The sequence below is a fragment of the Staurois parvus genome, unplaced genomic scaffold, assembly GCF_062004578.1.
Source record: "Staurois parvus isolate SC_StPar_1 unplaced genomic scaffold, SC_StPar_1.0 ptg001200l, whole genome shotgun sequence".
Lineage (NCBI taxonomy): Eukaryota > Metazoa > Chordata > Amphibia > Anura > Ranidae > Staurois > Staurois parvus.
Window position 1 is genome coordinate 1,768,126 of NW_028318996.1, and position 22,889 is coordinate 1,791,014.

A 22,889-nucleotide genomic window follows, 5' to 3' on the forward strand; every position below is an offset into this window, starting at 1 on the left:
AGTTCTGCTTTAGGGTTCGGTCTGAACACAAATCCGAACCATAGCTATTGACATGCAGACGAATGACTGAACGTTTTCTCATTCACTGGGAACAGAGTGTAATGGTCTCAAGAAATGAGATATGCCATCAATATTTCAGAATTGATCAATTTTCAAATAACCAGTTGTGCTCAAAAGTTTGCAAATCCTTGGAGAATTGGTAATATACAGCATGCACCATTTAAATGTTTTTTTATTTTTTAAAGAAAACATAAGTGAACAGGCAAAACATTTTTTTTTCTTATGGAATTTTTACAAGTGAAATGACCCCTGTTCAAAAGTCTGCTTAGCTTTACACTCATATTGCCCCCTTTAGCATCAATGACAGCGTGCAGTCTTTTGTAATACTTGTCTTTGAGGCCCCAAAATATTGCAGGCGGTATAGCTGCCCATTCGTTCTGCCAAAATGCCTCCAGGTCCTGCAAAGTCTTTGGTCATCTTGCATGAACTACACATTTGAGATCTCCCCAGAGTGGTTGGATATTAAGGTCAGGAGACTGATGGCCACTCCAGAACCTTCATCTTTTTCTGCTGTTACCACTGGAGGGTCAACTTGGCCTTGTGCTTAAGGTCATTGTCATGATGGAAAGTCCAAGAGCGTCTCATGAGCAGCTTTCGTGCAGAAGATTGAAAATTGTCTGCCAGTATTTTCTGATAACATGCTGCATTCATTTTGCCATCAATTTTCACAAGATTCCCCGGGCCTTTGAACTCACACTCCCAAAACATCAGTGATCCACCACCATGCTTCACAGTAGGGATGGTATGCTTGTCTCCAAACATAGTGCTTATGGTTGTGACCATAAAGCTCTACTTTGGTCTTATTACTCCAAATTACTTGTTACTCCAGTGTGCCAGAAGCTGGAGGTGTGTCAAAGTGTTTCTGGGCATATTGTAACTGGGCTTTTTTGTGGCATTGGTGTAGTAAAGGCTTCTTACTGGCAACTCAACCATGCAGCTCATTTTTATTCAAGTATCGTTGCATTGTGCTCCATGAAACAAGCACACAGTCTTTTTCTAGAGCAACCTGTATTTCTCCTGAGGTTATTTTTAGGGTTTTAATTTCTATCCAAAACAATTCTTCTGGCAGTTGTGACTACAATCTTTCTTGGTCTACCTGACCTTGGCTTGGTATCAAGAAATCCCCAAATTTCCCACTTCTTAAGGGAATAAACAGTACTGACCAGCATCTTGAAGGCACTGGATATCTTTTTATATCATTTTCCAACTTTATAAAATTCCATTATCTTGTTACACAGGTCTTTTGACAGTTCTTTCCTGCTCCCAATGGCTCCGTATCTAGCATGTTCAGTGTTCAGTACATCCACACGAGAGCTAATAAACTCATTGACTATACACAGACACGAATTGCAATATAAAAAGCCACAGCTGTGGGGAATTAACCTTGAATTGCCATTTTAACCTCTGTACTGTTTGGGGAAAGAACCAGTCAATATCTGAGGCCCCTGCGGGGGTAGCGCTATACATATAATGCAGTACTAATAGGCCAGATTGAATTAAACAAATATAAGAACCTGTGGGGCAAGTTTACAATCATACCACCCCAAAATAACCATAACTCATTCAAAGAAAAACAGGGCTTTAAAAAAAAGCATGGTTCCTTAGTCAGTGCATCACATATCAAAGTTAGATAAAACCCATATGGTTATTTGTACATAAACAAGATACAACATCTAATGCAGTTTGTTGATGGTGAACATCAATTGTGATCAGTAAACACCCTACAGAGGTAATACAAAGAACCAGTTACAGGTCTAACTTGTTGTAGGACAGCTTATAGCTACCCATTAGGGAAATGTAAGGCTCATGGGTAGATGGCCGTTCACGTCATATGCAGTCTCCTCTATTCTAAAGTATGCGCTGGAATACAACATGCTGTGTTTGACAAGAAAATCTTTGCTTGTCTGAAACGCAGCAAACCCATTTCAATAGGACTTGCTGTGTCTGAAGAAATACAAGAGAAAGCAGATGAAATGCAGTCTGAACTCTTATCTACACTACTTTAAGTCAATGGAATTCGGGTGACCTGCATTTGATGTACCTGTCTACATGAGCCCTCATTTCTCTTCCTATATTGTTTTTTTCCAGAGATTTATCTTTAGAATTAGATTTGTTTTTTTATTAGGCTTTTTTCCATAAACTTTTCACAAATTCAAAACATATAGGAAGACTAAGAAATATAAAAGTTTAACACTCTCAAGCTTGTGAACAGGCGACATACCAGAAAACACAGTGCAGTGCAAAAGCGTATTATAGTCCACTCAGACCAGAGAAGTTACCCATAAAGGGACTTTAATGTACAAAAAAAAAACCCCGACTTGACTCTACACGACACGTCTCTACTCGACACGACACTACTCGTCTCTAAACTACACGTCTACTCGACACTACACTACTCGTCTCTACTCATCATTGCACAACACTCTAGTGTAGTGTACTCTGAGCAGATGTTGCCTGAGTCAAGGCACCTGAAGAACGCAGAAAAGATCTGTCGCACACACACGGAAAATCAAAAACTCTCAGCTGAATTATCTGATTGGTCTTCATTTTCTTCAAATCAGTTCAAAGAACATCTCATGTTTCATGTGCCTTTCAAGTTCCATGACATCTTCCAAGCTGAAGTTGTATATCTCCCACAAGTTAGAGATCCACCAGTGCCATGATCTGACAGGATCCTGGGTAAAAATTAAATCACTTAGAGCTGTCCAGAATAGAAATAGGTGTATGATACATTCCAGATTGCGCTGTTCAATCAATGCCCTGCAAAAGGGACACATTGTGACACACCATCCATCTTCTGAGGCAGCTAGAGTGAAATTGGTGGGAGCAGGGTATAGTTGTATCCTTTGCCACTCCATAGTCACCCAAGCAAATGGAACAAATTAGCTGCTTATCTTGCTGCTCTCTAGCTGGCGGTTTTCTCTGGTGCTCAGCAACCACAATGCATTTCATTGGAGAAAAGACTTCTGTTGGTGGAATTGGTGTCCTCTTTATCTCTGACGAAGTGCTGCTCTGGATCTGATCTAGTGAACAATAGGAGAATCCCAACCTGCAATAACAATGCAGATTTCAGATGTTTCTTCATGGAACCCTATCAGAATTTTAAACTCTAAAATGACCAGGGCCCTTGCTGTCTGGGGAAATTTACATTTTTCACATGCATGATAAAGTTATTTTTTTCTAGGAAATTACTTAGAGCCCCAAAAATTATTTTCTGAAAACAAAGGCCCTTGAGAATAAAATGGTGGTTGTTGCAATTTTTTTCACACGATATTTGTGCAGCCATTTGTCGAGCACAAATTTGCAGAAAAAATTACTTAAATTAATTTTATTGCACACACATGCAAACACAATTTTTTGTAAAATAAAAGAGGTTGTTGTGTCAAGCAAATAGATACCAAACATGTCAAGGTTTAAAAAGTGCGCACACCTGGGAAATGGCGACAAACTACGGTGCCTTTATGGACCTTGCTTTGTGCGCTGGTACACAGTCATGTTGGAACAGGAAGGGGCCATCCCCAAACTGTTCCTACAAAGTTGGGAGCATGAAACGGTCCAAAATATCTTGGGATGCTGACGCCTTAAGGAGTTCCCTTCACTGGAACCAAGGGGCAAAGCCCAACCCCTGAAAAACCCCACACCATAACCCCCCTCCACCAAAGTTTACACTTGGCACAGCCCATTCTTGTTTGTACAAGCAGTCTGCAAGCCTAGGTGCTTGATTTTATACACCTGTGGGAGATGATTGGAACACCTGAATCCAATGATTTGTAGGAGTCTCCCTATACTTTCGGCAATGTAGTGTATATACAATGCACAAAAAAAATATTTAAGGAACACTTTGAAACCACATCAGTTCTCAATGGGGAAAAATATCATGCTGGATATCTATACTGATATGGACTGGGTAATGTGTTAGGAATTTAAGGATGCCCCATTGTTTGATGGAAATGAAAATTATAAACCTACAGAGGACTGAATTCAAAGACACTCCAAAAATCAAAGTGAAAAAAAGGTGCGGTAGACTAGTCCATTTTGCTTAAATTTAATTGCAGAAACTCAACATGGTCTCAGTAGATTGCATGACCCCCACATGCTTGTATGCATACCTGACAGCGTCGGGGCATGCTCCTAATGAGATGGATAGTGTCCTGGGGTATTTCCTCCCAGATCTGGAACAGGGCATCACTGAACTCCTGGACAGTCTGAGGTGAAACCTGGAGGCGTCAGATGGACCAAAACAAGATATCCCAGAGGTGTTCTACTGGATTTAGGCCAGGCGAGCGTGGGGGCCATTTAATGGTATCAATTCCTTCATCCTCCAGGAACTGCTTGCATACTCTCGCCACATGAGGCCGGGCATTGTTGGGCACCATGAGGAACCCAGGACCCATTGCACCAGCATAGAGTCTGACAATGGGTCCAAAGATTTCATCTCGATACCTAATGGTAGTCAGGGTGCCATTGTCTAGTCTGTAGAGGTCTGTGCGTCACTCCATAGATATGCCTCCCCAGACCATCACTGACCCACCACCAAAATGGTCATGCTGAACAAGGTTACAGGCAGCATAATGTTCTCCATGGCTTTCACAGGTAAATGCACCTTTCTCCTACCTCCACTCTTAACTCCAAAACGCATTGACTCCTGCTGCCTTCCTCCTGGGTAAATGCACCTTTCTCCTACCTCCACTCAACTCCAAAACGCATTGACTCCTGCTATATTCAGAACAAATGGTGTATTTATATTTGTGTATATGTTGACCAGCTCTCACCTTCAGCTGCACCCGTTTTACGATTGGTGTCTGTTTCCTGAGAGAATCATCCCCCACTACTCATGTGATCTTTATCAGCTTCTAATTGGGGTGGAGTTGAATGCTCATTTGAGCATCTCCCTATAAATTTAGATCAGCTCATGGGGGAGATCTCTGATGGGGGGCACAGTCTCTGATGGGGTGCTGCTTCAGATTGAGTGCGGCTTTGAACGAGTGCATAGAAGAAGCAGTTAAATGCAGCAGTTGAACTAAAGCAGGAGAACTCAAGCAGCAGGAAGACACAACAACAGCCAGAAGCTCTACTGCATGCTGGAAGACTGCAAGCAAACACCCTGGGAAACCTCTTACATGCCTGAGACCCACTCCGTGTACCTTTATATAATACACCCCTCTTCTCCTTATCATATTACTACCCTCTGTTCCCAAATCTCATTTCTTTACCCCTCTGCTCCACCCCACAACCTGTACATCTCCCCCTCACTGCTATCATCTCCCTACTACTGCTCTCTTTACCTCCCCAAAATGTCTCTTCCACTCCTCCTTCTCATTTTCCTCTCCTCCATTCCCAAAATCCATTCACTATATCCCTCTGCCCCTCCCAAACATTTGTATATCGTGTCCTCACTGCTTCCCTCACCCCTCTATGGCACCCACCACCTCTTCCTATTACTCCGCTCTCCCACTGACCCCAACACCTCCACTAGGAGTTTCTCACGCTCCTGCACATCCCGCTCCCATGCCACCTTTCTCACCCTTCTCCTCCTCCTAGCCGCGGGGGACATCTCCCCGAATCCTGGCCCTCCACCTCCCTCACCCGCTCAACACCCTCCCACCTCCACGTCCTACTGCAACCCCCACAACTTAGTATCTGTCCCCCTGCTCCCTAAAATCTCCCCCCCATTTTCATGTGCACTCCTGAACGCCTGTGTTATGCCGCCTGGCAGAGTCTCTAGCAGCCCACCGCACGGACGCTCCCAGGGCGCGGGGTCTAAGTCCCAGCCTGCTGTTCACCAGGGCCCCTGATGGTGGGGATGGACTTGGTGCAGACTGAAACCAGGTCGCGACCCCCGAGTGCGTCCTGCTGTGGTAGAGAATACTGACAGGGGAGTGCAGGAACGGAATCTACTTGGAAGAGGCAGACAGATACACAGGTCTGACCCAAACCGGATGGATGGATACGGTATGCGTGGTCAGACAGGCCGGTCGGTATTATGCGGGCAACAAGGTACAGAGGAGCGAGCTAAGAATGGTCAGGTCACAAGCCAGGTTCAGCAGGATGCGGGCAAATACAGTACCAGGGATCAGACAGAAGAGTAGTCAGGCAAGCCAGGGGTCAAACAGGAGAGAGCAGGATCAGGAACAAGCAGAGGTCGGCAACAGAGTATACAGCAACACAGGAACAGGATGCAGGACACAGGATACAAGACCAAACGGCAACTAACATACCTGTTCCTGCGTTTAAATAGCCCGCCTTCCGCTGTCATTGGTGCCAGGCGCGCGTCCGTGATCCCGAGTGCGCATGCGCGAACCCCGCCGCTGCCATGCGCGGCCAGGTCCTACCGCCCGCCGGGTAGAGAGAGTAGGTGTTCTGCGCATGCGCCGCCCGACGCGATGCCGCAGAACACCTGGATCCTGACAGCCTGTTCGGTGTGCAACAAGCTTACCGCCATCCACGACCTCTTTGTTTCCCGCTCCCTCAACCTCCTAGCGATCACGGAAACCTGGATCCAGCCCACTGATTCTACCTCCCCTGCTGCACTCTCCTACGGAGGTCTCACCTGGACCCACTCACCCAGGCCTAACGGTCGTAAAGGTGGTGGGGTTGGTCTGCTCCTGTCACCGCAGAGCACCTTCCGAGTCCTCCCAAACCCCCCCTCCCTATCCTTCTCCTCCTTCGAGGCCCACTGCCTCCGACTATTCTCCCCAACCCCCCTGAAGATTGCTGTGATATACCGGCCTCCTGGATCCATACCCCGCTTCCTGGATGACTTCTCCTCCTGGCTACCCTTCTTCCTCTCCTCTGAGCTACCCACCATAATTCTTGGGGATTTCAACATCCCTGTCAACCTCGACAACCCGGACACAGCCCGTCTCCTCCACCTAACCTCCTCCTTTGCACTTGCACAGTGCATACAATCCACCACCCACTCCGACGGAAATATCCTGGACCTTGTCTTCTCCAACCGCTGCGCTCCCCACAACCTCACTAACACCCTCTTCCCTCTCTCTGACCACAACCTGATCACCTTCTCTATCTCCTCGTCCTCCAACGCCTACCCCTCCAAATGTCACACTACTACCAGCCGTAACCTCCGCAACCTTAACCCTGCCTCCCTCCACTCTGCAGCTGATCAACTCCACGACCGCATCCTCCCCCTGTCCTGCCCCGACTTGGCTTTGACCGCCTACAACAATGCGCTCTCAACAGCCCTTGACTCACTAGCGCCTTTAACCACACGCAACATCAGACCCCGACCGCTCCAGCCCTGGCAGACTGATCACACCAAAACCCTCAAACGACAAAGTCGTGCCCTGGAGCGACTATGGCGCAAAACCAAATCCCAACAAGCCTTCACCCGCTACAAATCTGCCTTCCACACCTACACTTCCTCCCTCCATGCTGCCAAACAGGCCTACTTCTTGACCCTCATCAAGGCCCTCTCCTCCAATCCTCGCCGACTCTTCTCTGCCTTCAACTCTCTACTCTCTCCACCCCCACCTCCACCCAGCACCTCACTCACTGCCCTTGAGATTGCCAATCACTTCAAAAACAAAATTGACACAATTCGCAAGGACATTGCCGCAACTCACACACCCTCTCAACCCGTCCCCTCTCACACAGCTACCCCCTTATCCCCCCTCCCCCTCGACATAACCCGCAGGGACTTCGTCGCTGCTCAAACTCTCTCCAACCCCCTTCACCCTCACTCAGCTACCCCCTCATCACCCCTCTCCCACAGCCCCACCACTGCTCTGACCTCCTCTTCCACCCCACCCCACATTCCTCATACTGAAGCTCCCCCAACACTCCACACCTTTGACCTTACTACCATCGAGGAAGTCTCCAAGATCCTCTCTGATGCCCGCCTCACCACCTGCCCCCTCGACCCTATCCCCTCACAACTGCTACGACCTTCCTCCTCCTCCATCCTACGCTCCCTCACCCACATCTTCAATCTCTCCCTCTCCTCAGGCACTTTCCCCTCCCCTCTGAAACATGCACACATCACCCCCATACTTAAAAAGCCCTCCCTGGACCCCAATGACCCGAACAACCTCAGACCCATCTCCTGCTCCCATTTACATCTAAACTCCTCGAGCGCCTAGTCTACACCCGCCTATGCTCTCACCTCAACGACAACAACTTCCTCGATCCCCTACAGTCCGGCTTCCGTCCCCTACACTCCACCGAAACTGCCTTACTCAAACTCTCCAACGACCTGCTAACCGCCAAAGCTAATGGCCACTATTCAGTGCTCCTACTCCTTGACCTCTCTGCGGCCTTCGACACAGTCGACCACCCCCTCCTCCTCAAAAAACTACACTCCCTCGGCCTCAGAGATTCTGCTCTCTCCTGGCTCTCATCCTACCTGTCACAACGCTCCTTCAGCGTTACCTATAATGCTACCACCTCCCCCTCACTCCCCCTCTCTGTTGGGGTCCCTCAAGGCTCTGTCCTCGGGCCCCTTCTCTTCTCCATCTATACCTCCTCCCTTGGCCAACTCATACACTCTCACGGCTTCAACTACCACCTCTATGCCGACGACACACAAATCTATCTCTCAACCCCCCACCTCACCCCCTTGGTCTCAGCCCGAATCACACACCTACTGAGCGACATATCAGACTGGATGTCGCTCCACTTCCTTAAATTGAACCTCTCCAAAACCGAGTTTCTTGTCTTCCCCCCAGCCCAGACACCACCCCCCATTGATTTCTCCGTCACATCCAACAACGCTACCATCAAACCCGCCCTGCAGGCCAGAGTACTGGGTGTCATTCTGGACTCCAACCTATCCTTCCAGCCCCAAGTCCAATCTTTAACAAACTCGTGCAGACTCCACCTCCGCAACATCGCCAAAATCCGCACGTTCCTAACCCCAGAAACCACTAAACAGCTCATCCACTCCCTCATCATATCACGACTCGACTACTGCAACTCCCTCCTCACTGGCCTGCCTCGCCGCTGGCTATCCCCTCTTCAGTCCATCCTGAACACGGCTGCCAGACTCATTCACCTTTCCAACCGCTCTGTCTCCGCCACCCCCCTCTGCCAATCCCTCCACTGGCTTCCGATTGCGCAACGGATCAAATTCAAAATCCTAATGCTGACGTACAAAGCTGTCCACCATACTGCCCCGTACTACATCTCTGACCTAATATCCAAGTACTGCCCAGCACGCACACTCCGCTCCTCACAAGACCTCCTTCTCTCTAGTTCCCTGGTCTCCTCCTCCCATGCCCGCCTCCAGGACTTCTCCAGGGTGTCACCCATCCTCTGGAACTCCCTGCCCCAACCCATCAGATTATCACCTACTCTCCTCTCCTTTAGGCGCACCCTGAAAACCCATCTCTTCAGGGAAGCCTACCCCACCCCCTGCTAACTTGCCAACCTCCTCCACTCTTCCTACCACTCCATCCCCCACAGCTATCTCCTCCTGTGCCACCACCCCCTCCCCCCTAGATTGTAAGCTCGAAAGAGCAGGGCCCTTGATCCCCTCATGTTTTGCATTGTATTGGTATTGTTCTGTCACATGTTCTGTCTCCCTTTGTAATGTACAGCGCTGAGCGAACTATTGGCGCTTTATAAATACTGTATAATAATAATAATAATAATAATGGCTTCTCCAGACCCTTTCATGTCTGTCACATGTGCTCAGGGTGAACCTGCTCTGATCTGAAAAGCACATGGCACCAGTGGTGGACCTGCCAGCTCTGGTTCAATGGCAAATGCCAATCGAGCTCTGTGGTGCCGTGCAGTGAGCACAGGGCCCACTAGAGGACATCAGGCGCTCAGGCCACCCTCATGAAGTCTGTTTCTGATTGTTCAGAGACATTCACACCAGTGGCCTGCTGGAGGTCATTTTGTAGGGCTCTGGCAGTGCTCATCCTGTTCCTCCTTGCACAAAGGAGCAGATATCAGTCCTCTTGCTGAAGCACAGAACAAAATAAACAATTACATATATAAAAAAAAAAAAATCATGGATTCGTTCTCTTTAACAAAATGTAATTAAATTTTTGGCTCAAAGTAGACACCTTTTGCAGATGTAACAGCCAAACATACTCGTGGCATTCTTTCTACAACAGAAATCAAATATTGTTTGGAAAGTTCTTCCCAACACTGTTGAAGACGTTCCCACAAATGTGCTGCACTTGTATGTTGATTTGCTTTCACCCTTCTGTCCATTTCATTCCAAATCAGCTCGATGCGGTTTAATCTGGAGATTGCGCTGGCCATTCCATAATTGGAAGCCCACCATCTAATTTTTTCTTCTAAGGTTGTTTTGACATCTTGGAGGTCTGTTTTGGATTATTATCTTGCTGTAGGATAAACCCTTGACCAACTAAGCATAAGAGGGTATTGCATGACGCTGCAAAATGCTGTGGTAGTAGTTTTAGTTCAGGGTGCCACTCACTCTGTACGTCATCCACTCTGGTTCCAGCAAGAGCCCCAGACCATCATGATAGCTCCTCCATGTTTGACAGTTGGTGTCACACACCGAGGAACCATCCTTTCATCTACTTTATCTCAAATTTTGATTCATTGGTCCATAAAACCTTCTTCCAGCCTTCAGTAGTACACTTGGCCAAAGGAAAGCCTCTTTTTTCTTATTTTACCATCTTAGCAATGATTTTTATAGCCACTCAACTATCAAACCTGCAGCTCGAACTCTCTTTACAGTTGAAAATGAGACTTGCTTACTTTGATCAGTGTTAATCTGTGCTTGAAGCTGTTGTCCTGTGAGCCGCCTGTCACACAAGCTTTTAAATCTCAGAAACCTGTCTTCTGATTCTGCTGTGGTTTTAGGTCTGTCAGACCTCCTCCTGTCAGTTCCAAGTACCTTTTGATGGTGTAGGAAACTGTACTCACTGACACCTTGGTTTTCTTTGCTATTTCTCTAAAGGAAAGACTTGCACTTTTAAGGAATATAATGGGGTGACAGGAGCTATGATTAAGGGCTGATAGTGGCGTGAAACGCGGTAGCTGGAGTGCTATGTTCCCTCTTTTGTATATTGTGGAGTGTATTTTGAATATGTCCAAATAAAGGTGATTTAATTGGATGTGTGGCCGACCGGATTTTTGTTCTCTACCATGATGTCTGCTAAGAACAGGGCCAGCACCTGCTAGTGTGCAGTGGTGGGGATACAGGTGGAGACCAGCCTTCAGAGGTGATTACTCTTCATTCATTGACAGGAGTAATGTTCTTCATGAATGGGAGAGGGGTGACAGGTCACAATGCCCCCCTTTCACCCTTAACTCCTCCAATACATAGGGGGGTAAAATGTGCATGGTAGCAGTATATGCAAGGGGGAGGGTTGGGGAATGTGTGCAGAGAGAAAGGGGTTCTCAGGTTTCTACATTGTTTGCAATCAGAAATTAGGCTACACCCAATGTTCAAATTAATGTAAAACACGCAAATTTCTTTGTGGTGTACTAAGCACATTGCTGGTCACAGTCTCTATAAAATGTCCCTGCTCTCAGGAAGTTTTGGGTGGGGGGCAAACTTGCACCCGGATTACCTAAGCAGTCCCAGCAGAAGTGGAAACCTGCTGAAACTAGGTACCCACTCCTCCACCCCTCAAAAAAAGTTTACAATATGGAGAGGCTAGGGGAATCTCTTTTTAGGTGAGGTTCTGCTATAAAGTGGAGTATCAGTTTTCTGAAGTTCCATCTTTTATCAATAAAAAGTTGTTTTGAGCTTCAGTCAGTAACTTTGATGTCATCAGTTGCTGAAGACAGGGGGAAGCATTTCCCCAGTAACCAGGCTATACACAGAGATGTTCAATTTATATCACCCAAACGCCCAGAACATCTAGTTCTGGGTGCTGAGCATGTAGTTTCTTTTACACTTTAGCCCTGCAGCTTGTCCATCTATCCGGTGGAAGCATTTTGGCAGCAGCGCTTCCGCCAAATGCTTCCACACAGCTCCCTACTGTTCCAGCCTCCTCAGCAAACTGCTGCCCTGCCCGCTATGTCACCTGGGCTCCGCTTGCCCATCCGCATACCTGTTCAGGGAGTGTCAGGGGATAGAGAATCCGCTCTCCTCCCTCGCTTCCCGTGACATCACTTCTGGCTCTCCGTTGAAATATTTCCTGGCCATCGAGGCTGGGAAAGAATGTAATGTGGTGCAATGTGCACTGCATTACATCCAGTGGTGTACAGGGGAGACATCCAGGGTCTTTTAGACCATGCATGTCTTATTAAAGGGAACCTGTCACCAAAAAATCATCACATAGAGGACTTTTTAACTCCTATCTGATGGGGAAAAAAAAAAAAAAAAGCTGAGTAAAATTTTTTTAAAAAAAATTGTAAAAAAGTAAAGCTACACCCAAGCACACAACCCCCCCCCCCCCACATATATGCACATACAAATTTAAAAGCACACATCAGGGTGCCTATGCATGAAAATGTTGATTGCGATACACGTTACATATCGCCACACACGCCGTAATGAGCAATAATTCTAGAACCAGACCTCCTCTGCAACACTAAACCGATTACCTAAAAGGGGCATTCACCTATAGAAAATATAGGGTACCGAAATTTGTCACCATTTCACACAAGGGCACGCAAATGTAAGGTTTGACATGTTGGATATTTACTCAGTACAACCTCTTTTTTTTTTTTTTGTAAAATATAAAAAAGGGCATTTATTGCTTTTTGTGCCCTAAAATTATGTGCATTTTTTACTGAAATTTTGCGTTTCATAGACCTTTGTGGTAATATTGTATGACATAAAAAATTGGAACTACCACTATTTTATTCTTTAGGGTCTCTGCTTTCAGAAAACTGTTTTGGGGGCTTTATGTAATCTTCAGGTCTAAAATGATTTTTTCAATGTGTGCAAAAAAAAAAAAAAAAACACGCAATAAGGGCTCTGGTAGCGAAAGAAATAAAGCATAAGCCTGACACTCCCCTTTCCTGACGAGCACCCAATCGGTGCTCATCACACTGCAAAGTCACTCCCCTGCTAGGTCCGGGGTGTGGTGCTGGAGACAGGCAGGGAGGGGAGGAGGAGATATACAGCGCAATGTTAAATTATTATACACCTTTAAGTCGCCATAAAGCCCCTTTTGTTTTTTAAAGCCCCAGACTAAAATCACCTATCTAAATACAGTTTTGGTTAAAATGTATTTATTTTTTATCTGGACAAGTAGATTGTCATGATGGACAAGTAGACTGGGACCCCGATTTCGTCCCTGGACAAGTAGTTTGTGTACATTGTACTTTGTAGCAAATCACAGGATACACATGGTAGTCTGAACACTATTACACCACAAGGAATAAATAACACTCAGAAATATAGATTATAAAATGCAAAAAAAACCAAAAAACTTTATTCCAAAGAAATTTAAAACAAAATAATTTTACAAGCTGAAATCCATACATTTGTTGTAAGGTGTTACAGGACATCTGGGTTGGCCCCCTCACCCAAGTCCGTGATTTCAGACAACTGTGATGGATGCAAGTGCAGCATCACAATCTTCACCCTTCTATGGGCTCTGTTGAATTGCCATAATGCTTAGCTGGACAAGAGGGCCTAAGTGCAGGTCTGTTCTCATTCTTGTTCCTCTATGCTGGGTGCTCAGTGTACGTCATCCCCATCCTCTCCTTTACATGGAAACCTGTCCTGAGAATACCTTTAACCTCATTCTGAAAATGCCAGTTGTCTGGCCGTCATACACTGCAGAACTTTCCAAGTCCCTGATGTTGAGGCAAGAAATACATTGTTGGATATGGAGAGACGTTTTGGAGGGATTGTGATGTTTGGAAAGGATGGGGATAGAGGAGGAGACATTAAGGATTGGGATCTTGGGAACAAATGTTACTAGGGATGCTGGAGAGGGACGGAGACATTGGGAAGGAATTGGGGTGTTGTGGAGGGATGGAGACACTTGGGAGGGATGTGGGTGTTGCAAAGCAATGAGAAGAGAAATTCGGGAGGTATAGGGAAGGATGGGGATTTTGGGGGTGGAGACATTAGGGAAGGATTGGGATGTTGGGGAAGGATGAGATTGTTGGAGAGGAATGGGGATAGGAACAGTGTGGAGGGATGAGGATGTTGAAGAGGGACGGGGTTGCTGGAAAGAATTTGGGATGTTGGAGTGAGATAGTGACATTGAGAGAGATGAAGATGTTGGGAAGGAAAGGGGATAGAGAAATTGAAGATGTATACAGAAGGATGGGTATTTTGGGAGGGAGGTAGAAAAATTGGGGAAGGATATGGATGCTGGGGATGATGTTGGTGAGGGATGTAGACACTGGGGAGCAGTTGAGATGGAAACATTAGTAAAGGATTGGGATGTGATTGTCGACGAGGGTTGAGGATGTTGGGAGAGGGATGGGGTTGTTGGGGAGAGAGAGGGACATTAGGAGGGCTGAAGATTTTGAGGGGAATAGGGAGGTTGGGGTGAGATGTAGACATTTGGGGCAGGATGGGTATAGGGACATTGGGGAGGGTTAGGGACATTAGGGTGAGATAGAGACATTGGGGAGGGATGGGGATAAGGGACAGGTATGTTGTGGAGGGATGAAGATATAAGGGAGGGATACGGATGTTGGAAAGGGATGGAAATAGCAAAACTAGAAATGTATAGGAAAGAATAGGGATTTTGGTGGGGGTGGAGACATTGGGGAGGGATAGAGAAATTGGGGAGAGATGTGAATAGGGACACTGTGGAAAGAGGGCACTGTTGAAGAGGGATGAGAATAGGAACATTGGGAAGGGATGAGGATGTTTGTGGAGCAAATGTGATGTTGGGGAGAGATGGGAGCATTGGGAGGGATGAAGATGTTGAGGAGGGGATAGGGCAGTTGAGATGCGATGCAGACATTGGGATGGAATGGGGTTGTTGTGGAAATGTTGGTGAGAGATGGGAACATTAGAGAGAAGGATATTAGCAAGGAATAGGGACATTGGGGAAGGATGATGATGTTGGAGAGAGATATGAATGTTAGAGAGGGATGGGGAAGAATGAGGAATTTATAAAGGGATGGGGACGTTGAGGATGTTAGAAAAGTATGGGGACACTGGGAAAGGATGATGATGTTGGATATAACGATGTTGGGGAGGTATGGGGATGTTGCAGCTACTTTCCAAAATTTAATGAAGATCAGATAATGAAATAAGATGTGGTTGGCAGCTACAGATATCCCTGTTCTCAGTGCCCCCTTCCTTCCTACAGCTGGAAATACTCAATGATGTCATTTATTAAAGGAGAGCTCTGGGGGAACACCAGAACGCTGACATCTGCAGCCAGGGCACAAATGTTTGTACAGATGGAGCTGAGTAGGTTCACCCATGGTTTTTTTTTTACTGACAAAACCGAAAATTCTTATGGAGCACATTTTGTATGGACATCCTGAAATACAATATAAACACCTTAATATAAACTAAGACAATGAATATTTTAACAGTATAAATGATATGTAAACATTGACAATACTCAGAACAAATAGTCTTCAGACCTTACAATGAAATACTCAAAGCAGAGTGACAAAACATGAGCATGATGAATGGCCTGGGGCACCCTGGGATAAACAGAAAAATACGTTCTGTGGTGAACAGAGTGCATGGTCAAATTTTGTCTAATAGCGGGAGGGGGCTTAAAGGGAGATCAGTAAACCAAATCTGTGCCTAGTCACTATATACACTGCACACAACAGTCCTTCCACCCAAAAAATATTCCTAATTACTGTACCATAACAGCCTCATAGACACGATGTTCCCCTTTATATCAGAGTCCCCCTTTATGTCAAGATCCAGAGCCCCCCTAAAGTGCAAGGAAGAACACGAGCTATGATGTAAGGGAGGAACTCTGACAAAAGGGGGGGGGGGGGGGGGGTCGCTGGTCACCAAAGTCCCACTCCCCCCTTACATCAAGGTCCACAGAATTTCCACTTGCACTGCAAGACCCCTTTTACATGAGGTGGATTCCGTTCTGATCTGCTCACAGATCCCCTGCTGATTGGAGCAGAATGGGCAGATGACAGGTCCATGTCTGCTTAGTTTATGCAGAGCGATCTCCAATACAGCACGCTCTTCTGTATGTGTGCCGAGGAGTAAACTGACTCATCTGTCCATTTACACCCAACTACATCTGATCCGACCTGTCATGCCTAAATGGAGGAGGACAGAGTCCCCTTCTGTCTTTAAGGCCCCATTCACACCTCAGCGTTTTGGAGCTTTGCACAGGGAAAAAAAAAAAAAATCAATATTGCTCTGTGGAGATGGTTCACATCTCCATTCCAAGTCGCCTGAAGCTCAAAGTTTTGGAGCTCAAATTGGGTAGATCTGCACGTTATTGGTGCGGTTTTATTCTCATAGAAAAGAATGGAAATGTGTGATTGGCGCTTTTTTCTACTCCAATGAAGATATGGAAAAAAAATAAAAATAAATGTAAGATAAATACACATAAAATATCATGATAAATATTAACCCCTAACCTTAAAAAAAATAATTAATAGTAATAAACACCTGAACAAAAAAAAAACAAAAACACATTAATAAAAAGTTATTTTATAACTTATTTTTTAGGTTTTAGGGGGTCAAGGTTATAGGTTAATTATTATTACAAGTATACGATTATTTTTATTTATGTATTTAATTTTTTTATCAGGTTTAGAAGTTTAATTAATAATAATAGTTTGTTTAATTTTTTTTTTTTTTTAAGGATTAGGTGGTTAAGGTTAGGGGTTAATTATTATTTTTATATTTATTTAACCGCTTTCCTGCTGCCTACAGCAGATATACTGCTACAGGGCGGCAGGGGTGCGCAAAATCACGTATATATACATGATTTTGCATTTCTGGGTAGGAGGAGAACGCGCCCTACCAGCGCCGCTATTCGCGGCTTCAGCTGTCAATCACCAGGTCCCAGCCGGTGATTACTCGCCAGCACCCGGTGATTGTGGAGCATTACCGACGGAGGGAGAGAACTAGGTAAACAAAACCGTTCTCTCTCCTGTCAGCTCCTGCACACTGCTTTGCATGGCTCTGCATAGCAAAGCCATACAAAGCAGTGTGCCTACAGTTAAAAGCACACACACAGCACAAAGTTAACGCTCTGATCGCCGCACGTTAACCCCTTCCTGCCCAGTGCCATTAGTAGAGTCAGTGCTTTTTATTTTAGATTGTAAGCTACAAGGAGCAGGGCTCTCCTAACCATCTTGTATTGAACTGTATTGTCTCAGTTTATGTTGTAAAGCGCTGAGCAAACTATTGGAGCTAAATAAATCCTGTATAATAATAATTAGCACTGATCACTGTATTGGCGTCATTGGGAATGTCAGTGACACCAAGTCAGTTCACCCAATGTCAGAATACCTGCCGCAGTCCTGCTATAAGTCGCTGATTACTAGTAACAAAAATGAATATAAATAATCCATATATATCTATTTTTTTTTTTGCAAAGACATGCCGCAGAATACATTTTGGCCTAAATTTATGAATAAATTTGATTTTGAAAATCTTTTTACTGGACACGTTTAATAGCAAAAAGTCAAAAATAGTTTTTTTTCTCAAAATTGTCTTTAAGAGCGAACACCCCCTCCCCAAAATGTACAGGCGATCAAATACCACCAGAAGAAAGCTCTATTCAAGGGAAAAAAAACCCTGCAAATTGACTTTAGGTGCAGTGTTGCATGACCGCGCAATTGTCAGTTAAAGTAACGCAGTGCTGTAACGCATAAAATGGCCTGGTCAGGAGCAGGGGTAAATCCTCTGGACAGCAAGTGGTCAACTTCATTTTATTATCATCGTCCTAACAAAAAAAACAACATAATAAAAGAAATAAAAGCAGAAAAACCTAACAACAAATGATAATTTTCTCTATTGCCTAATAAAAAAAAAAAAAACACGAAAGCTCAAAACCAGCTAAAAAAACATTGTATGAAAACACATAAAAATCACGGTAAACTGTGCAAAAAGCGCTACACTCAGATGTGAATGGAGCCTAATGCAGGCCATAGACGGTTCTTTTATCAGCCGATTTTTCATCCAAAAAAACTAAACATCGGTCGTTCTGTTGCCACCAATGATTGCAAAAATCGGCCGTTTTTCACAAATTTTCCAGCATGACCGATAAAAGAAATGAGGAGGAACCACGAAAATCAGCCTATGCCATTGACCCACTAACAGTGCGAAAATCAGCCGATTATTCTTTGGGACGAAAAATCAGTCGATAAACGAACCATCTACGGCCTGCATAAGGCTCAGCACACCGCAGTGCAACCCCAACGTCGTACAACGCTCCCGCAACATTACAGCTTACTGGACTCAAAGAAGTGCAGGAACCTTTTTTTTTTTCTTTGAAGATGCTGCAACTTGAGTCACAGATTGGACTGGGTGCCATTGAAACAAATGGGTTTGGAGCTGTGCGACACACATGACAAGTGTGCGCCAAGCCTTCACAGACCCAATTGGATCTGGAGGTAGGCGGTGTAAACCCAATGGACTGTCGGGGTGAATTCACCATCCAATCAGGTCCACCTGAAAAACTGCCAGTCAGAGCGGATTGGATCACCCATGTGAAAGGGGTCTAGGGGGGAACTCTGCGGACTCGTGTGTAAAGGGGAACTGTGATGGTGGTGATCAGAGACAGCGCTGCGTTACTTTAACACCAGTCTGCAGAGCAAACACACTGAGGTCAGAGGGGAGGAACACCAATATAAGGGGGACCTGTATTATCACCATCACCCCCACAGACTCTGTTGGGCAGGTCAGTCACTCTATGGCCTGGAGAGGTCAGTATACTCACACTGTACTGTAACATGCAGTCCTCCTTACTGTGGGCACCACCTTCCTCCTCCTCACTGGGGCACCACCTTCCTCATCCTCCTCACTGGGGGCACCACCTTCCTCATCCTCCTCACTGGGGGCACCACCGCCTTTCTCTTCCTCATCACTGAGGGCACCACCACCTTCCTCATCCTCCTCACTGAGGGCACCACCTTCCTCATCACTGAGGGCACCACCTTTCTCTTCCTCCTAGCACTCTCTTTCTCGATGTGAATAAGGCGCCAAACTCCACGAAGTCACCTCCGCCCGAGCCAATCCTGAGCCGAGCCGATTACTAATAAGACCTGCGGTGAGGTACAGAGGCTGACGTTTCGCCCTCCGGCCGCCGGGGGTCACTGTGGATTCAGGGCGGCGCTCTAGACTGAGCCTATGTCTCTATTGTTCAACTGCGCAGGCGCAGACACCAAAGAACGGCTCAGAATGGCTGGCGTTCATGTGACCCCTGTGACGCGAGGAGGCGGTCCGAGGGCGGAGCTACAGAGTGACAGCCGAAGGAGTCTCGGTTCCTCCCTCTGCCAGGTGAGACCGGCTGCTGCGGCATGAGGAGGGAGACTACCTGCTACATCCGGAGAGGTGATCCCACAGAGATGTGACGTCAGCAGTGACAGGTGAGCTGTGGGTGTGCTGGGACTTGTAGTTCATCACCCAGCACATCCCTCCCCCAGCTGTCCACCTGACATACTACCCACTCACAGTGTTTGCTGGATGGTTGTCAGTTACCACCCTGAAAATGCCAAGCGCCTGGCTGCCCCGAGGTCTGATACTCCATGGTGCCTACCAGGGAGCAGCGTGTAGCCAGTGACGGCAGAACCTCAGGTCTACATGGAGATCGTGACCAGCATGGCAGCCAGGCACCTGGCATTTTCAGAAAAAGCATTGATGGACTCCATATTCCTCTCCATTCTACAGCCAAAACCGCTGCCCCTGTTCTGAATAGGGTGGGGCCAAGGCGGAGTTTCTGGTGGAGTCTGTGACTCCACTGGAGAGATTTCCCCTCACTTCCTGTCCCGGTGGCCCGGTGATAACAATGTCCCTAGGACAGGAAGTGAGGGGAAATTGCTCCAGTGGAAATGAAAAGCTGATGAGGCTCTTTCCATCCAAAACAGAACAGTTGCAGTTTCTAATCTCGGGGGTTGGGATCTCAGCACACACTGGAGTCCATCGTTACACCTGGCTCCACCTACACCTGAAGGGGCATGTTTGATTTCTCTGGTTACCATAGTGATCTGCACAAAGCCCCACCCTTTCTATCTATAGATGTTTCAGTCTGGCCCTGCAATCTGATTGGCTCTCCGTATTTGTAGTAACCTGACTCTCTATCTCCTCTATAGATGGCGCTTGTCGCGTCTGAAGTGCTGGTGGCCCCCCTGAAGGACCCCCGGAAGAAATGGAAGTTCCTGGCTGGGGGTGTGCTGATTGTTTGGCTGGTCCTGGTCCACCTGCTGGTCAATGTGTGGCTCCTCCTCCTCTTCTCAGCCATCATGGCAGCAGCGGGGGCCTGGCTGGGCCCTCAGTTTATCCTCGGCAGCTCCACCCCCGTCCACCTGGAGCGGTTCATCACCCTGGAGCAGAGCGCCCGAGCTGCTGACGCAGAAGAACAGCTGGACAAGGAGATCAAACTGACCATCCAGAAGATCGTCCAGGACTTTGTGTCATCATGGTACCGCCGCCTGAGCCCAGAGACCGCCTTTGAGGATGAGGTCAGAGGGGTCATGTGGGAACTGGGGGCGGAGTTGAAGAGAAGGCTGCGTTCCACCGACCGCGAACAGCTGACCAGGAGGTTGCTGGTCCTGGCCGGGTGTCACCTGCAGTGCTATAAGTGGGCGAAGGCCCGGGTGGAGGGCGTGGGCGAGGAGTCCGAGAAGGAGTTGCTGCTGTGGGACGCCTACCAGGAACTCAGCCCAGTCCACCCAGCTCTGTCCGGCTCCGCCCAAGAAGTGAACCACGCCCGCTGGCTGGTGGGGCTCTTACTGTCAGAGTTGGTACCCAAACCCCACCTAGAAACCCGCACCGGGAGGCATTTAGTGGTGGAGCTCATCGCCTGTAATGTGGTGCTGCCACTCGTCGGGCGGATGTCTGACCCAGACTGGATCAACATTGTTCTGACCAACGTCTTCTCCAAGACTCCCCTGAAAATGGAGGAGGAAAAATATGAGAGTCTGGCTCCACCCACCATTCCGAAGTCCCTCCCACTGAGCCCCGATCCAGCTCCATTGCTCATCCTGCCTTCTCCTCCATCATCCCACATCTCTGGCTTCGAGGTGGATGATAGCGTGGAGGCAGAGCCCGACGAGGCACTGGATGGAGGCGAGGAGTCTTGTTACACTGTTCAGTACCTGCACCCACCCAAACCCAGCAGCCCTTTCTTCCTGTGCGAGGAGTCTGAGCCTGAGTCCCCCATGTCTGATTTAGGACGGGAACTGGAACGCCCTCTGATGAACTCCACTGAGGATCTCCTGTCTGACTGCGGCCTGGAATCAATAACGCCGGCTGAGAGCCCTGGAGCTGCTCCCCAAAATGAGGCTGTGGCTGGTCTGTCTGAGGAAAGCTGCTCGCCCCTTGCAACGGTGACCCCACCCTGTCCTGATATCCTCATTGAGTCTTCTGTGATTCCAACAGAATTCACCACTACTCCACCGAACGACAAAGATGGCTGCAGTCCAATGGACACCTCCCCCCTCATCACTTCTTCCCCCACCGCCCCCTCCCCCCACATCACTTCTTCCCCCACTGTCCCCATCCATCCCTTCAGCTTCATACCCCTCAGCAGTCCTGATGGACCCGTCCTGATTCAGAACCTGCGAATCACTGGGACCATCACTGCACGGGAGCATAGCGGGACCGGATCACACCCCTATACCCTGTACACCATCAAGGTGAGGACTACCTGAAAGTGCATCACCTGCAGGATAGGCTAGGCAGCTGAGTGGCCAGGATGGTGGGGACATCCGCGTGGCCAGGACGGCGGGGACGGCCGTGTGGTCAGCATGGTGGGAACGAGTGGTGATTAATGTTGGGGGGGGTCGAGTGGCCGTATTCTTGGGGCGGCTGAGTGGTCAGGGACAAAGGAACATAATAGATGGAGATGCAGATAACGTCACCTACACTGGACCTCAGATGATTGATACCTGGGGACTTGGTGTCTCAGTGAGCTGTTATTTTAGGCTTAAAGAGAACCAGTCACATCTTGGCTTGTTCGAGAATCTGAATATTAAGTGCTCTTTCACACCAGCGGCTGGGTCTTGGTAAAAACAGGTGGCTGAGTCATGACTTTATCATCTCCCCGCCCACTCAATAGGCCCCACCATTTGGGAGACATCAGTAGCACATTCTTGGTTCTCATTCACACAGCTGTATTTAAGCATATGCCAGCTGTATTGGCCGGCATTCATCTCACTTGGAATACAATGGCTGCTCCCAATTTGATAGTCATGTGGTTCCGAGTGCAAAAGGGTCCCCAAATGTTTACTGTCTGTCTTTGGGGACCCGCATATGCACAGCTGTCAAACTGGGAGAAGAGGCAGTGTTTGTGAAGCTGCTGGGTCCCAATTGACATGAATGGGACTGCCTGCAGAGGATACACAAACACATGTACATCCTGTGTGGGCAAACACAGCCTTCACATGGATATATGCTAAAGTATGCCTGTATCAGGCCCCATTTATGTCTGCGTGATGCAATAATGCATGTTTTTATTTAAGCTTTTTTTGTGTGCCAGCATAGGACAGCCACTTCACTTGAGCAGGCTGCTCTATAGATAAATAGATAGATAATAAATGTGCCAAAAGAGCTCCTGCACTCTTTTCAAGTGCAGAACTTGGTGTGTCGTTTTTTTGCTTGCAACACAACAAAACACAGGTCTGCTAACTGCATTTGGGGTGCCATTTAGAATTAGTGACAACAAGCTTGATGTGCGTTTTTTTTGCATGTTCTGGGAATGCGCACAGAAAGGCTTGTTTCTTTGCACATTCCCATTAAAGCTTAGGAGTGAATGGGGACTTAATGAGGCTGTATGACCTGCCAACCAGGGCTGTCT

At 47.2% G+C, this 22,889-nt stretch overlaps 1 protein-coding gene and 1 long non-coding RNA gene across 3 annotated transcripts in view; one reads left to right on the forward strand and one right to left on the reverse strand.

Moving 5' to 3' along the window:
- Positions 1-214: 214 nt before the first annotated feature.
- Positions 215-19,195, reverse strand: LOC149438265 (uncharacterized). Its single transcript, XR_016307935.1, has 2 exons — positions 18,813-19,195; positions 215-3,109 (listed from the first exon to the last, which is right to left on the reverse strand). It is a non-coding gene; the product is annotated as an uncharacterized LOC149438265 (long non-coding RNA).
- A 95-nt stretch (positions 19,196-19,290) lies between these two features.
- Positions 19,291-22,889, forward strand: part of SNX19 (sorting nexin 19) — a 52,334-nt gene continuing 48,735 nt past the window's right edge. The window contains exons 1-2 of one of the 2 annotated variants that reach the window (XM_089660072.1): positions 19,291-19,461; positions 20,185-21,729. In XM_089660072.1, the coding sequence (XP_089516198.1) occupies positions 20,185-21,729 (1,545 nt within the window). In that variant the 5' untranslated portion in view covers positions 19,291-19,461. The remainder of the gene's footprint in view (positions 19,462-20,184; positions 21,730-22,889) is intronic. The other variant, XM_089660071.1, reaches the window with a different exon arrangement.